Source organism: Gobio gobio, assembly GCF_949357685.1.
Source record: "Gobio gobio genome assembly, chromosome: 7".
Classification (NCBI taxonomy): Eukaryota; Metazoa; Chordata; class Actinopteri; order Cypriniformes; family Gobionidae; genus Gobio; species Gobio gobio.
The window spans coordinates 46,339,923-46,357,730 of NC_137103.1; the positions used below are offsets into that span (position 1 = coordinate 46,339,923).

The 17,808-nt window shown below is 37.8% G+C and overlaps 1 protein-coding gene across 1 annotated transcript in view; it reads right to left on the reverse strand.

Moving 5' to 3' along the window:
- Positions 1-17,808, reverse strand: part of ttn.1 (titin, tandem duplicate 1) — a 140,029-nt gene that overhangs the window by 107,124 nt on the left and 15,097 nt on the right. Inside the window, exons 30-44 of the mRNA XM_079820923.1 lie at positions 17,635-17,776; positions 17,162-17,330; positions 16,842-17,070; positions 15,793-16,077; positions 15,565-15,690; positions 15,282-15,470; positions 14,231-14,710; positions 13,437-13,931; positions 13,048-13,083; positions 9,128-12,787; positions 8,439-8,717; positions 6,547-6,816; positions 2,453-2,737; positions 2,075-2,359; positions 1,658-1,942 (exon numbers count right to left, since the gene is read on the reverse strand). Coding sequence (XP_079677049.1) covers positions 1,658-1,942; positions 2,075-2,359; positions 2,453-2,737; positions 6,547-6,816; positions 8,439-8,717; positions 9,128-12,787; positions 13,048-13,083; positions 13,437-13,931; positions 14,231-14,710; positions 15,282-15,470; positions 15,565-15,690; positions 15,793-16,077; positions 16,842-17,070; positions 17,162-17,330; positions 17,635-17,776 — 7,215 coding nt within the window. The remainder of the gene's footprint in view (positions 1-1,657; positions 1,943-2,074; positions 2,360-2,452; positions 2,738-6,546; positions 6,817-8,438; positions 8,718-9,127; positions 12,788-13,047; positions 13,084-13,436; positions 13,932-14,230; positions 14,711-15,281; positions 15,471-15,564; positions 15,691-15,792; positions 16,078-16,841; positions 17,071-17,161; positions 17,331-17,634; positions 17,777-17,808) is intronic.

A 17,808-nucleotide genomic window follows, 5' to 3' on the forward strand; every position in this document is an offset into this window, starting at 1 on the left:
TATATCTGCTGGGCCCGTGGTGAAACCAGTTAGAATATGGCCTAAAACTGCTATCTCTGAGCTACAGGACTGTTTTCACTACACAGACTGGGATGTTTTTAGAGACCGGGAATTATCAACACGCCAGGCCCTTGATGAGTATACAACCACAGTTATGGATTATATAAATTTTTGTGTAGACAGAGTTACATCCTGAAAGCTGATCCACATTTTTCCCAACCAAAAACCGTGATTAAAGACAGGGATGCAGCCTATAGGTCTGGTGACAGAGGGGCCTACAGCACTGCCAGGAGGGCTCTTAGAAGGGGCATCAAGTCTGCCAAAGTGGGCTATAAAAGGCGGATTGAAGCACATTTTAACACCTCCACAGACTCATGACAGGTGTGGGAGGGAATAAAGGCAATATCGGACTACAAGGGAACAACATCTGCCTGTGAGTGTTTCTTCCACTCTAGTAGAATAATTAAACCAGTTCTATGCCCATTTTGATAGGGAGAACAAGGTTGCTTTGTGGCCCCACCTGCCCTCCAACGACGATACACCAGTCCTGAGACATCAGTCACATCATTAAATTTGTTGATGACACTACCGTGCTCGGCATACAAGGAGGAGATTGAACTACTGAATGGGTGGTGTAAAAAGCATAACCTGGTTCTTAATATCAAAAAGACAAAATAACTCATAGTTGACTTTTGTAAACCACACCCCCCTGGTCACTCACCCATTATCATTAATGGGGAGGCAGTTGAGAGGGTGACCAACTTTAAATATCTGGATCTCACTGTGTCGGAGGATCTGTCCTGGGGCAGTAACATCCCTTCAACTGTAGGGAAGGCCCAGCAGTGGCTCTTTTACCTGAGGAGGCTGGAAAGAGCGAAACTCCCCTAGAGGCTAATGACACATTTCTACAACTGTGCAATTTAAAGTGTGCTGACTTATGGGCTGTTAGTGTGGTTCTCTAGCTGCACTATAGCTGAACATCAGAGGATTGAGAGGGTGGTGAAAATTGCTGGCAATATCATCGGGACTGTCCTCCTGGAGATTTCAACTGTGTACACCTCCCGCTGTCTGCGTAGGACACACAACATCATGAGAGACCGGTTCCATCCAGCACACAGCTTGTTCCGCCTGCTACCATCGGGCAGGAGGTACAGGTCTTTTCAAGCCAGGACCACCAGAATGGCCAACAGCCTCTACCCCCAGGCAGTTAGACTGCTGAATAAGCACCATTCCCCTCTCTCCCCCCTCCACCCACTTTATCCGTCTTATATGCATATTATCCAAAAATTGCAATAACTGAGAACTGGACTTTGCATTGCTGCAGCACACATAATTACACTAATTTTTCCTGGTTACTAGTGATTCTATACCTCATACACCCTATTCCTCTGTCTGCTATATGTCGTTTGCCGTTTATAAAATGTGCTATTGTTGATCTCTTGCACTTCATGAAATTGCATTGTCGATTGATGCTCCAATGTAATCTTGTTGTATTATAACAATGACAATAAATTATTATTATTAGAGAAAGGTTATCTCTTTTAGATAAAAAAGGTATTTGGGAAAAAAGAAGCATATTGAAAAGTATTGTAAAGAATGAAAAAGTTGGAACTTGATCTGCAAATTCAATCAAATAAGCGGACTGTAGTTAACTAACCTTTCGCAAGGGTGACCAGCGCATGACAAATATCTGATCCATCTTCATTTGTAACCTCACAAGAATATTTTCCAGGAGTATTATCATCACACTCGTGAAGATATTCCAAAACGCAAGTGTTTCCAATTACTTTTGTGTTACATCTGTATGAAGCATAGACCTGTTTGCCATTCTTGTACCATGTGACAAACATTTTTTCAATTCCTGTGAAGGAACATTCGAGCCTCAACTTTTGTCCCCATTGAAGATTCTGGTTTGTGAGCTTCTTCACAAAACGAGCAGGTCCTAAGAGGAACAACATTGGATGAGCATCATGAATATCATGAGCATCATGTTTGCAAATCACTGGCTTCCTCAACAGAATCAACTTGAATTCCAACCAACACTAATTTAAAGGGCTTTTAAAAGTGTACTAACCAGAGACTGTGATCAATTCAGCATGACAGATATCACTACCATAGGAATTGGACACCTCACAGGAGTATTTTCCAGGAGTATCTTTGGTGCATTGATGTAAACATTCTAGAGTGCAGGTGTTTCCAACAACTTGAGTATTATATCTGTAAGAGGCATATATTTGTTTGCCATCCTTGTACCAAGTGACAAAGATTTTAGGAGCTCCGGTAAATGTGCACTCCAGCTTCAGTTTTTTGCTCATGGCAACTTTTTTGTCCTTAAGCTTCTGTTCAAATCGGGCAGGTTCTGAGAACAAGAAATTAGCAAATGTATTTTTATCCTATGTCTGCCTAACATGAAATAATTTTGTAAATAAGTAAACTAGGATGGTGTACAAACCTGTAACTGTAGTTATATTGGCATGACAGATATCAGTGCCAAAGGAATTTAAAACTTCACAAGAGTATTTTCCAGGAGTGTCATTGTTACATTCATGGAGGCATTCCAAGATGCAAGTGTTCTCAATGATCCTTGTGTTGTATCTGTATGAGGCATACAGTTGCTTTCCATCCTTGTACCATGTGACAAACATCTTCGGTGCTCCAGTGAATGTACACTGAAGTCTCAGTTTCTGACTGAGTGGGATAGCCATGTCCGTCAACCTCTTCACAAAGTGGGCAGGCTCTACAAAGAACATTATCAGATCCATTTCAATTACTTTCTTAACAATGACAAGAACGACAAACAGGCAACATATCAACAAGAACAACATGCGGATTGTTCTTTAAAAACATTAAACTCCTCAAATTTGCTGAAGTATGCAATATCTTTTAAGATTGGAAACTTGCAGATGCAAATGCCAGTTGATCAATATCCCACAACAACAAGCACTCAAAAAACATGCCAGCCCTCATTGTAGCCCTGATACAGGATAAAAACAGATTTAAGACACATGAGCCACTCCAATGAACGTGCAAAATGTCACAGCAGCACACCATATTGTTGCCAACCCCAAAAAAACATGATGAACAAAATGGCACCATTCCAGGTGACATGCGGTCCAACGCTGCAATATCAAACTATTCCTTTTATATCCATGGGCAAAATCCATGGGTATGGAACTTTGGTAGACGGGCAGGCAAGGGTCCAGTAAAAATTACAAACCTGTAACTGCCACTACTTCAGCATGACATATATCCGTTCCATAAATGTTTGAAACTTCACATGAGTATTTTCCTGTAGTCTCATTATTGCACTCATGCAGACACTCCAGGATACAGGAGTCTGAAGTAACTTTGGTGTTGTATCGATATGAAGCATAGAGCTGTTTGCCATCCTTGTACCAAGTGACAAACATTTTTGGAGCGCCAGTGAATGTGCATTCAAGTCTGAGTTTTTTGCTCATTGGAATGGATAGATCTGCCAACTTCTTCACAAAACGGGCAGGTTCTGAAGTGAAGAGGATTGAAAACCTTTAGTCCAGGAAATTATATATAGGCCTATATATTAAAGAAGTGTCATTTCCAGTTCAGTGCTGATAATTACTGGTATCTTTCATTTAAACTGAGAAGTCCAAAATTAATAACGTAATAATGGTAAATTTGTAGAGAATTACTGAAATCCATAGTATACGAACCTGTAACTGCCACTACTTCAGCATGACATATATCCGTTCCATAAATGTTTGAAACTTCACATGAGTATTTTCCTGTAGTCTCATTATTGCACTCATGCAGACACTCCAGGATACAGGAGTCTGAAGTAACTTTGGTGTTGTATCGATATGAAGCATAGAGCTGTTTGCCATCCTTGTACCAAGTGACAAACATTTTTGGAGCGCCAGTGAATGTGCATTCAAGTCTGAGTTTTTTGCTCATTGGAATGGATAGATCTGCCAACTTCTTCACAAAACGGGCAGGTTCTGAAGTGAAGAGGATTGAAAACCTTTAGTCCAGGAAATTATATATAGGCCTATATATTAAAGAAGTGTCATTTCCAGTTCAGTGCTGATAATTACTGGTATCTTTCATTTAAACTGAGAAGTCCAAAATTAATAACGTAATAATGGTAAATTTGTAGAGAATTACTGAAATCCATAGTATACGAACCTGTAACTGCCACTACTTCAGCATGACATACATCCGTTCCATAAATGTTTGAAACTTCACATGAGTATTTTCCTGTAGTCTCATTATTGCACTCATGCAGACACTCCAGGATACAGGAGTCTGAAGTAACTTTGGTGTTGTTTCGATATGAAGCATAGAGCTGTTTGCCATCCTTGTACCAAGTGACAAACATTTTTGGAGCTCCAGTGAATGTGCATTCAAGTCTGAGTTTTTTGCTCATTGGAATGGATAGATCTGTCATTTTCTTCACAAAACGGGCAGGTTCTGAAGTGAAGAGGATTGAAAACCTTTAGTCCAGGAAATTATATATAGGCCTAGAGCCCTATACATTAAAGAGGAGTCATTTCCATTTTAGAGCTGATAATTACTGGTATCTTTCATTTAAATTGAGAGGCCCAAAATTCGTAACGTAATAATGGTAAATTTGTAGAGTATTACTGAAATCCTAAGTATACAAACCCGTCACTGCAGTCACATTAGCATGGCAAATATCTCTTCCGAAGGCATTGGAGACTTCACAAGAGTATTTTCCTGTGGTGTTCTTGTCACATTCATGAAGACATTCCAAAATGCAGGAGTTTTCTGTGACTCTTGTATTGTATCTGTACGATGCATAGAGCTGTTTGCCATCCTTGTACCAGGTCACAAACAATTTCTGGGCTCCAGTGAATGTGCACTCAAGTCTCAACTTTTGGCTCATTGAGATGGAAATGTTGCTCAGGGTCTTCACAAAGCGGGCAGGTGCTGACGCTGTGAGGAACAGTATAGCTAGAGTTACATCTCTACAAATGGGAGTTGCATAAAAATGATGATTGTAGCATTAAAATGTTGTTCTGGAGGTAATATGCATTCACCATAATAAGTCAAATGTATTTAAGTACAAGAGTAATAACTGAAATCCATTTTGAGCACAGTAACCAGCATCTGATTTGAAGAATTACATAATTTCAAGACAGTTGAATTGTCCGTTTTCCATTCCTCAGCGGTTTCATAAATATATAATTCTGCATTCCATTTAAGAGATAAAACACTGAGGAACAACAAAAGACTGTCACTTTAGCACGTGACTGGTTATTTCATTGAAAAATCCAAGAATAACAAGGAATTTCTGTACTCCAGTAAGGTACCAAGTGCCACCGTTTGTGTGCCATCCTTCAAGTTAAGATTGTGACAAAAGAAAAGACTGAAGGCTTTTTTTCTTCAGTTAATGGCTTGACATGAAACGAAATGCGTCCATTTTGAAGAATGTTGCAGTTCCTCTCCCATTTAGATTTCTTCCAAACACAAGATGTCTCTTGAACCTCTTCCACTTCACCACCTTTTCAAAGAAATTGGGTAGATTGTGTCTTCAGAAAGGCATGTGGTTCTTATTCAAATAAGAACTTTTTGGAAGATGAAGATGAAGAGTTGCGCGTTGTTGGATGTTTTTTGCGGTCATTTTAGCAACAAATACTGTCAAGATATCCATTATTAATTGACCAAGTAAAAACAATTATAGTTTCTGACATCCTCAACCACATGAAACAAGGCAAATACATTCCGTTGAAGAGAAAGCTAAACCTAAACTAAACAACCTTAGCAACAATTACATATCAAACATGGGATATGTGAAGGCACGGCATCACAGAGAAGGAAATAAAACAATATATAGATTGTTATCCAATATAGAATATTCAAAACACAGTCCAGTCTAAAAGAAAGCCAAACAATGTTCAAATATCTTAAGATACAGCATCCTTTTCCCAACCTTAACTACAAGAGAAGAAGAACAACTATTTATTCCAGCGTAATTCAATACAAATGCACTCGATGTTATCCTCAATAGTTAGAGTAAGAATTTAAAGAGTGGCTTCTAGGTCAAAGAATCAGTGTATGGAAACCCATGGGCCTTAGAAATTCAAAGCCAGAAGCACAATCAAAAAGTGAAAAAAATGTCCTTGATCATCGATCTTATGAACATAGACAAAAAGGTTCTATATTGTAAAAGGAATAAAGAGTTAATTATATTATTCAGTGTGTTTGTGTTCCAAAGAATTAACTTACGAGTTGTGTTAGTGATCAACATCTCCAGATGTAATGCTACATGAAAAGTTGCAAAATGAAAGTTGTACTGTACTTTTACCCTTATTTGTATCGCTCTGGTGTTTTTATGCTTGATGTACAAAAATGTTGATATTGCAGGTCAACCGTGAAAAATTTGAAATAAATCAGATAATTCATGGCAACAGCAGCTGCTTAATTGTCTGAAAGCATTGTTAACAGTTTTAGCTTGCCATTGTAGCCCGCGCTGCCTGTTAGTAGCACACCTGTTAGTGCTGGGAACCTGCAGGGATTATTCTTTTTGTCTTTCTCAAGCATACTAACCTCTTATTTTAGCAACTGATTTTGAGGTGATTTTTCCAACTTCGTTTGATAGGCTACATTGGTACTCCCCAAAATCGTAACTTTCAAAGGGACGTGTCTCCAAATATTCAATTAAATCTTCAAAAATAATTTCGTCAGAATTGAAAAGACTCTTATTCTTCAACAAGTTTATTTCAAACGGGGCAGTACCAATGAGCTCACTCCCAAATAAAGCACTGGTCACCTTCACTACATCCAGCATTGGTAATTCTTTTGTGATGGAGGGGGTTTCTGAGAATGAAAATTAAACGGATTTCAGCAAAAACCATAGTAAAAAAAATAGAATTGCTATTATTAATAGTACTGGCCATCTTGGTAACAATAACTACAACAACTACACTAGCAACCAGTTCTTTTTTTTTTTTTGGTGTGGGTGGGCACCCCTCACTAAACCTAATTTTATGTATATAAAATGATCCATATATGGTCAGACAAGGCTTGAGAGCCCCAAAACTTTGCAGTGCAGTTGTATAGATATGCCTGCTATAACAAGTCATAAACATTCAGATTCTAAGAAACGCAAGGTGTGTGGAAATACTTTGATGGGTAGGTGGTAAGGTGCTGAATAACCAGCATTTTCATCATCTGTACCTTTTTACACACTTACACACACAGAGATATGTACACTAAAGCACATCACAAATTAAGTAACACAACATGTATCACGTTTTCTGCACAGGACTTAACATGTCACAAAAGAAGAGCAGTTTTGTCCCTACTCCACAAACAAAGCAATAACTTCTACATTTGTCTTGCCATTTTTGAAAGCCAACTTTTTTATGAATCTTCCTTCCATTCTAAATCATAGTGATCTTGTTCATTTTAGTCATGTGACTATTTCTTCTCATACACCATATTTATGACCATCAGCAGGGAAGAGTTATGGAAGTGAATACAAAAACACATGAACAGAGATAAAGAAAACATCAATCACTGGATCCATACCCAGGTCCCAGAATATTTTTACAGATCTGAAGGTAGCATCTCAATCTAACATTAGTGGACAGAACATTTAAAAATATTCTCATCAACAATCCATCTCCATATATAGTTCCAACACACAGAGAGACAGGAATACAGAGATAGATTGTGAATTAAATGTCTTTGAATGTTAGATTGGGTAAGGTCTGAGCTAACTTGAGATCTGTAAGAAAAAATGTTGATCAATGGATTTGATTCATATCAGGTCCCAGAAAACATTTTTAGTGCCTCTGTTCATGCGTTTTTGTATTCATCACCTATGCTTTGCCCCACCGATGGTCATCAATATGGTGGATAAAGTAACATGACTGAAATTGATAAATACACAAAATTATAATCCAATATGCACTCAACAGAAAATGGAATATCCATTGCTAAATTTAAGTCAACAATACAGTTAGTTCACATACCAGAAAATAAAATCTTTACTTATCAGAAGAGATTCTAAAATGACAATTAGTAATGTATTTTTGAAAGAAAAATTTAATTGGTAAAGATCTTTAAACCATTACATACATTTCCAAGTGTCTGGTTCAGACAATTTTACAGAGACCGGTGGAAATATTGATCCCAGGTGGATTAATTGTATTATTTTTGTTTTAAAGAGCAAACAAAAAGAATAATATTCAGAGGAAGACCTTGAAAGATTTGGACATGTCTTTAGTGATTTAAAAATCACTTTGAAAGAATTTAAGATGAATCATATATTACTTAAATATGATTACAAAACGTACACAACTCTGTCATACACAAGAGTGCAGATTGGATTTCAAGGAAAGAAAAAAAGCTGAACCCTTAAAAATCAGTAACCTTTGTTAAAGAGTTGTCTGCAGCAAAAGCAAAGCATATAAAGACAAAACCAGATCACTCACCAGTGATGTTCAGGTTAGCAGAGCAGGTGTCACTACCGTGCTTGTTTGAGGCACAACAGCTGTATTCACCAATGTCAGCCTTTGTTGGGTTGAGGAGCTCTAGAGATGATGTGCTTTGCCAGCTGATGATCCTGAACTTGTCACTCTGTCTAATTTCTGAGCCAGACTTGAACCACTTGAAGGTCACATTAGGAGTCTCTTCAATCTCGCATTCAAACTTCAGTGGGCTGCCGATGTTGCTCTCAATGTCATGAAACTTCTTCTTGAAAACTGGAGGCACTGAAATTTGCAAGGAGATAATACAAACAATTAAAAAATTGACAATAATAGGACTACTGAGTTGTGTGATATATCAGGATGCATCAGAAATGGAAAGGTAGGTGATAGTAATCCTGGGATGACATGAAAAAAGAATGATGTGAACGTTAGAAAACAGGTGATGAAGAGCCACACATGACATGGTCATGCTTGAAGAATTCAGCAGAAGATGAAAAATGTGCCACTATATTGAAAGAGGGTGAAAAGATATTTAGCACACATAATGTATGCTTAAAAATAATTCTTAAAGAAATGGTGAAGTAATGGAAAGATGATGTAGCGGGTGCCAACTAGTTAATTAGTGATGGTCTGAGTTCAATTGTTAAGAATTAGCTATCTCATCTAAGATGACAAATTCCACACAGTCCAACCTCTTGAGACAACAGTGAGCCTTGATGATGACGATGATATCTTGCCAGCTTCACTCACAGCTTCACAGGTATATTCACCTTCATGTTTCACCTTCATAACTTTGTTGATTACTAGTGTGTAAGAATCACTGTCCTTTAAACATTTGAACTCTTTGCCAGATTTGATCAATACTCCGTTCAAAAGCCAGTTTACACTTTTTACACCTTTTATTCTCACAGACAATGTAACTTTGGAATTATCTTCTGCAGTAATGTCTTTTAATGGAATTTCAAAAAAGTCCTCTGTTAAAACCTCTCTTTTGTCTTCCTGAATAAGAACATCCATTGACTCTTCCATAGTGATCTGCCTAGAAGGTGCATCAACTGTAATATCTGAAACACACACCTCACTCTTATAATGTTCAGATGAAATTAATTTAATTTCCCTGCGTTCAGTCTCACTGAAACTGTGGATCTCCATTTTGGATTCTACAGCCTTTTGAGTCACATGGTGCTCTGACTCCTTGATAGCAGTTTGCCTTTGAGTCATTGCAGAATGGAAAGAGACTTCAGATTCTGTTTGCAAAGCAGCAGACTGCATTTTAGGTGCTGTAAAAATTTCAACATTTTCTGTTAAAACTGCTGAGGATAATGGATATGAAGAAACATTGCTAGTCAGCAATCTCTCAGGTCTGTCAAGTTTTAAAATGTTTGACTGTTCAGAGCTGAAGATGAGCTTCTCTTGATTAAGCATAGAGTAGAAAGCAGCATGAAGTTCATCTTTAAGAGCCGCTGTCTGAGGGTATACACCCTCGAAGATGAGTGTAATTTCTATGGGTGTTCCAGCTGTTGTAATAAGGTAAGTAAACATCATGTATTTCGGTTCCATGCGCACATTGACCTCCTTAACTTCCACAACTCCTAAACTTTGCACTACATCTGCCAAAATCAAAGGTTGATCACAAGCCACAGCAGAGTGAAGTTCCATTTTCAACTGTTGTTTGATGTCCAAGCTGTGTGATTTTGGTACAGGAATTACAAAGGTAAGTTCCTTTGGAAGAGTTTTGCTTTCCTGTGATTCACTTACTAAAAGAGGTTCTAATGACTGTGTTGTAATGTTTATTTTAGTCGCCTCTGATCTGGTAAATCCTTCTGACATTTCACCTGTGAGAGTATGTTTTTCCTCCATAAGTATTGACTGCCTAACAGACTGGCCTTCTTGAATCTGAACTGCAAAGTCTTGCTCTGCAGCCTCAAGAGCAACACAACTTTCTGTTGATATGGCTTTTTCCTCTACATGCAAAGACTGAACAGGTACTTTAGGCTCTACATCTGTCTTACAAGTGAATTTCTCAACTGCTTTGAAACTGTCTGTGAGGCCCTCTTCTATGGAATGAGATTCAGTCATGGATGCTGCATGCATGTTATTCCACCAATCCTCTTTCTGCACTATTGCACTGTGTGGCTTGACCTCACTTGCAATAGGGCTTTCCTTTGAAAATGGAACAGGCTGTGAGACTACCTGAAGAACTCTCAAGGTTCTGGGTTCTGTTTTGTGCTCAATCTTAAGACCTTCTACTGTCACATCAAGACCTTCGACATAATCTGAAGTTAGTTCTACTCGTTCTTCTTTAGTGGCTACAAATTTACGGTCTTTTTCTTGTCTCTGGGTGGCTTTCTGTTCAGTTGGTTTCTCCACTGAAAGTAACCCTTCTTTACATAAAGTGGTTTTTGAATGCACAGAGTGGAGATGTAATTGGGCAGGAACCTCTACTCTAGGCTTTACAACCATTGTGGCATCCTTGGATGCAAACTGTGTTACTTGTTCATATAAAACAGTTTTCTGGTCATCAGAAGAAACCGTGTGTAAAAGAACTGCCATTTTTCTGACATCTACCAGCTCCAAATCTGGCTTCTCACTAGTAAATCTGCCTTCAGACAGAAGAGTGTCTTGCTCACTGATAAGCTGTAAATTAAGCACATGATCCTCTTCCTTCTGGGAAATGACTGAAAAAGGATGCTCCAGGACAGGTATTCCGGTGGTTTTGTCAGCTTGGAGCTTGTTCTTTTCTTCAGTAATCAGGGCTGATTTTAATATTGAATCTTTAGAGATCTGAGCCGTTTCCTCAACTGGTCTATGCATTCCAATGGGTTTTTCTTTACAAAGAGTGTACTCAGTTTCACTAACTGACGTAAGCACTGGTTTGGCTTGTTCCTCTTCAGCTAAACATTCAATGGACTCAACAGTTGCTAGCTCTGAAGTATGACATTCTGTAAGGGCTACATTCTCCAATGATGTTGCAGTATACAATAATTTAACCCCTTCGGTAACTTGGTAGCTTTTCGCCTCTTCGGGGCTTTTAATTTTTGTGCATTCCTCTCGTAGAATTGGCAACTGAATTTCAACTTGAGGACCACTAAGAATAACCTTTGGTGCTAAAGTTGTGTGCATCTTTTCTGTTTCACTTTTTATCAAATCCTCAGCTTTCACTATGCTAAGAGGTATAGTACTCTCTGAAATGGCAGACATACATTTTGATGGCGCCTCAAAACTCAATTCAAGCTCGCTGACTTCTGGACTAACAATTTGATCACAGTGCTGCTCACTAAAACCTTGATTTTCTTGTACAGTAGAGATCATTGCAGCCATATGCAGCTGTTTCAGAGGAGTTGCCACCACTGGGTTTGGCTGGGCAGGGGCAACTTTTACTCTCTCCTGAACATCATGAGACTGTAATACTGCTGCTTGGTGAGTTAAATGCTCTGTTTGCACAGTGGCTGCAGATATATCTAAAGCATGCAAGATATCTATCTGCTCACTTGTAACAGTTTGTCTGTCTTCTGTGGCAATGGTGTAAGCCATCGGGTGTCCCTGATGAAGGCTAGTTCTTACTTGTTCCGGAAGGTTGACACTATGCGACTCAGTGGCTTCAGTTGCTGAAACAGTCCTCAAGAATACAATGAGTTCTGCACTGCAAGAAGTTTCTCCAAGAGGATTAGATGCCTTACAATAATAAAGACCACTGCTGCTTTGTTGAATATCCAATATCTTTAAATAGCCAGACCCATCTTTGTTGTTCACAATGATGCAGAACTTGCTAGGCTGCATATGATTGCTACCTCTGTACCACTGAACATCAGGAAGTGGAACCCCTGTTACAGTGTATTCAAAGAAAGCATGGCTACCAACTGCGCACTGCACATGCTCAATTGCTTTGATGAAATATGGAGGCTGCCCAATGGTCTCGTCTTGTTTCTTAGTGTCCTTCACGTTTACATGAAGATAGGAAGTACATGTTGACTTGCCAAATTGGTTGCTTGCTGTACAAGAATACTCTCCCTCCACCTCTTTGGTAATCTTAGTTATGACAAGAGTGTGTTCTTCCTTCTCTTGGACAAATGTATAAAAAGATGAGGACTGTATCAATTGGCCATTGTGGTACCAGTGAATAACTGGCTTAGGAAATCCAGAAACAATCACAGTAAACTTAGCTGCATTTCCAACAGTTGCAATTGCTGATGAGAATTTGGTTACAAAAACTGGCTTTTCTGGCTTTTTCACTAATGACTCTGAAAGTAATTTAGACTCTGGCTGGAGTTCAAACGTTTGGCTTTTTTCTTTTAAATGAAGACTTGTTGCGCAAGAGTCCTCCTCAGTTGTTATAGTCGAGGTAGAAAACGCTGAATAAAAAATGATGAAATGGTTCATTTGTCATAATATATATATATATATATATATATATATATCATATAATACAATTGTCATAATATATATCATAATATCTACAACATACATAAATAAAACACTGCAGATTCATTATGAATGCAAAAAAAGGGTTTTCAAAAGTATAAACAGTAAAAATAAAAAAAAGCCTCACAACTAAATTAAAGTAAGTAAACAAAAGATAACAAGTCATCATAATTTGTATTTGTTCATTTACCTTTGGCTTCTTCTTTAGAACTGGCCTCATCAGACACTGTGAAAACACAAACAAATATTAGATATGTGACAGCAAAGTTTCTGTGCAGTATTTTAGTGTCTGTGCATTCTTATTATTATAAAAACCCATTTCTCCTTCAAACATAATGAAAATGGACCACATCTCCCTTGTAGATGTGGTCACATCACCCATGACAGGTGTCCACTGCAGTCACTGTCAGACTCCTTTAGAAACAACATTTGCATGTTGTGATTTTTTTTTCTCCTTTTTGAGACATGTCACATTCTTTTTTTCTCTTTCTTTCTACTTATAAGAGTGGACATATGAGTAAAAAGTGTGCCCAGGGCTAACATAAAAGGTGGTAAAGACCAAAGCATGCAAATGCCAACCTGTCTTCACTCTGAGATGAGTGCTGCATGTTTTGTCTCCTGCAGCATTGATAATTTTGCAAGAATGTGCGCCCCCTTGCTCAGAACGGATATTCTTTACATTTAAGTAGCACAAGGGCCCATCATGTTTCAAGGAGTATGACCTTGGCTCTTCAACATTCAACTGGTTGTGTAGCCATACAACGAATGGAGGGGGGCTTCCTTTGATTACATAATAAAGAGAAACACTCTCCCTTTGTTTGGCAAGGAATTCTGGGGACAATTTCACAAGGAACTCTGGCTGAATTGCATCATATATGTCACGCTCCAACAAAGGGATAACATCAGGATTGTAATGTCGGCTTATCTGCCACTTTGTTGTCAGGGCTCCAACATTCTGTAGGGACTCCTGCTTTTCTTGGTCAGTGGTCTTTTTACTTGACTCATTTTCATTTTTAGAAGATTTACTGATAGAATCGGAGAGTACGGGGGTTTCTTTGGGGTTCGCTTCTTTAGCTGAGTGAGAATAAAGTTAGGGAAATTTATTAGGGATTATTCAGTAATTCAGCAAGATATTTTAGCATTGATAAGAACAAAACAAAGTTAGTAAGATGGAGGATGATGTTAGGCCAGGCACGTGAAGGATCAAACTATTTAAAGTATTAAAATAGATTACATGGGATATTACATTGTAAATTCAATTAAAAATTAAAGTTGGTTATAACCACATGAAACATATTTTAGATGAACAAAACACCAGCAGGAAGCACATGGGATGAAATGAGCATCAAGGACAAAACAAAAACTATAACCACCTTCCACTGTGAGCTGTGCAGTTGTTCGATTCTCGCCATTTCTATTTTTAACAGTACAGCAGTAATGTCCCTGGTCCCCAAGATGGACATTGAGTATGATGAGAGAAATGAGCTTGCCTTGATGTACATATTGCACCCTTTCTGTATTTGTGATTGTCCTTCCATTATGATCCCATACAATTTCAGTAAATGGCTGTCCACTGAAGGAACAGTTGAACTGAGCCACATCACCCAGGCCGACAATTACATCACTCATTTTCTGTGTCAAAACCGGGCTTGTAGAATATTCTTCCACAGAGGTAACTTGTTGGACCTCTATACTTTCAACAGATCTTGAGGACATCATCACCGTAGAGAAGCTTTCAAAAGTTTGCATAGTGGAAGAATGAGTCTCACTCATGGTCTGGGAGGTGACCATCTCCGAATGAGTCATTCCTGTGCTCGAAACACTTTGCCTACCTATTGTTCTCACACTGAGATCTGAGCGATAAAAAGAATAACATTAGACATTTGTAAATGTCAAATAGCCATTTAAAGTTTCAAAATAATAGATCATCATCACTGTAGGTTAAAAGTAGTGAGAGATGACAGAATTCCATAGATGAGTTCTCAAAATCCATGAGGATGATGACAAGCAAAATGTGCTGTTTTGTAAGAAAAAAACTATTAATTGAAAAGGAATTTATCAATGTTCTGTGGTTAGTTTTCTCAATAATGAGAAAGAGGTGATGCAGTTTATATTTTTTAATGTTTCTTCTATATTGTGTGTGATGGGTCAATTAATTTGTGCTTACAAATAAACAGTGCTTTTCACATGCACAGTAAAGAATAATGGGGTCTTGTCTTGGTAAGGTTGTAGAAATCCATTATTCTAAATTGTCCAAAGTGTATTTCAAGTTAATGATCAGAACATCATGCACATCTAAAACCTTTATTTAGCAATGGAGCATGCTAAAAAAGACAACCCAAAAAAAAAGGTAATGTTGCTCAACAAGAAAAAGATGGAATAGTCTTAAGAATAGACAAGGAACCTAAAAAGTTTTGCACATACCATTGACTGTCAAGACTGCAGAGCAAGAGACCATTCCTCCAGAATTGCGTGCAACACATGTGTATTCTCCAGCATCTGGAGCATATGCTCTGGAGATCTCGAGCTGGCAGATGTCATCAAACTGAGACATTCTGAAGTTGTCAGACTTCACAATTTCCTTATCTCTACAGTACCAGGAAATCTTCAGATCTGCACAAACAAACCAAATGAATGGTTGTTAAGTCCACAAATATAAATGCTTGTTAAAACTTATTTTTAAATACAGCACAGGGTCGAGCCTTACCATCTCCAGTGACACGGCACTGGAATCTGGCTGATTCTCCCTCTTCAGCAGAGGTACCTTGCAGTGAGGTAATAATTACTGGGGGAGACACTGGAGCCACCGTGTCTGGAGAAACAACTTCTGAAACTGTTCACAGAAGATATATTTGTGTTAAAAATATTGATTATATGAAAGAATTTTAAACCAGTATCTAATATTGGTTTTAAATAAGTCTCATAATAAGCTCACCTTCCACATTAAGTGATGCAGAACTTGTGGCTACTCCATAGTCATTCTTAGCTTCACAGTTGTACTGAGCTGCATCCTCAGGGAAGACTTCAATGAGCAACAATATGTGCTCATTTCCCTCCCTCAAGAACTTACACTTGAACCCAGAAGACAGGGCCTGAGAGTTCTTATACCAGGACACCTGAGGCTGAGGAATTCCTGTCACCTCCACAGAGAAGCGTGCAGGTTTGCCAGCCTCAACAGACAGGGGCTGCATGTGCCTGATGATCTGAGGAGGCTCAGGGACTGAATTAAATCAAGACACGTGTTAGACCAAGACAATCAGCTTCACAACTCACACTTTAAAGTAGTGGTTCAATGTACTTGGAATATACTGGTATGCCATGGACAGAAAGAGTTGCAGATATATATTCAGATTAAGTTGTGTATATATACACACTACCATTCAATAGTTTGGAGTCACGATGCATTAACTCAATGAAAAGTGACAGAAAAGAAAAAAAATAAATTAAAAAGAAGAAAAAAAAATCACATACATACATACATATATATATATATATATATATACACACACATATATATATACATATATATATATATACACACATATACATATATACATACACATACACATCATATATATATATATATATATATATATATATATATACATACATACATACACACACACACAGCACAACTGTTGTGATAATACTTAGAAATGTTAAACGTAATGAATATGAGATACTGAAGACTGGAGTAATGGCTGCTGAAAATTCAGCTTTGCCGTCACAGGAATACATTACATTAAAATATATTAAAATAGAAAACTTATAAATTATTTAAATTGTAATAAGTTTACAATATTACTGTTTTTACTGTATTTTTGATCAAATAAATGCAGCCTTGGTGAGTAAAAGACACTTATTTCAAAAACATTTAAAGAATATTGCCAACCTCAAACTTTTGAATGGCAGTGTAAATATGTATGCAAAATAAACTGAACATTTATTTAAATATATTTATAGATTACTGAACTGTACACTCACTCTGGACATGTAGATTGACTGTGCTCCTGTTCTTTCCTGCAATGAATGTATATTCTCCCGCATCACTTCTGTAAGTTTCAGTGATTGTCAAGCGATGTGTCTTTCTAACGGTCACATAGTTAAACCGCTCCTCAAAAGATTGAATTTCAACACCATTTTTCAGCCAGCGACCATCAATGTCATCCTCATTAACTTCAAACTCAAATGTAGCCCTCTGTTTCTCAACCACCTGAAACACATGAAAAATAGAAAAAAAAAGTTAAGAGTGGAACACAGATAACGTTTTAACACGTGACTGTAATAAGACAAAGGATAGTTACAGTGATGTCTTTCTCAGCATGCTCAGAGATGCGGACATCCTTGCCCTCCACTATGAGGTTTGCCTTGGAAACACTTGCACCAGCAACCACAGAGAACTCTCCAGCATCAGACATGCGAACTGTCTGGATCATCAAACGCTGCAGGAATTTTTCAGTGGTGGCTTTGAACCTAAAACAATGAGGAAGTTACATATTATGGACACAGTTGAGATCTTTAGACTGCAAAAAATAATTATACTAATCTTTTTTTTTTGTCTTGTTGGGGCATACAAATATTTAAACATCCTTAAAACAAGATAAAAGTGCTTAAAAAAACAACAGCATGAGATACTATTATTTAAGATAATAATAAGCTTTATTTATTTATTAAGATTTCTTGATGTCTTATACAGAAATAATATGATGAATGATATTGATTAAGAAATGTAATCTAATCTAATGTAATCTAAATTGCATTAAAACTGAAGCCATACCTATCAGACAACTCAAGCTCCTGCCCATCCTTCATCCACATCACAGGGACGTTGGGTTCAGAGAGCTCACATTCAAATATGGCCTTCTTCTTCTCAGTTACCTTTATATCTTTAATGTGCTTGGTGAATTCAATCACACGGGCTGGAGAACACAGATTTTTGTTAGCCAGTCTA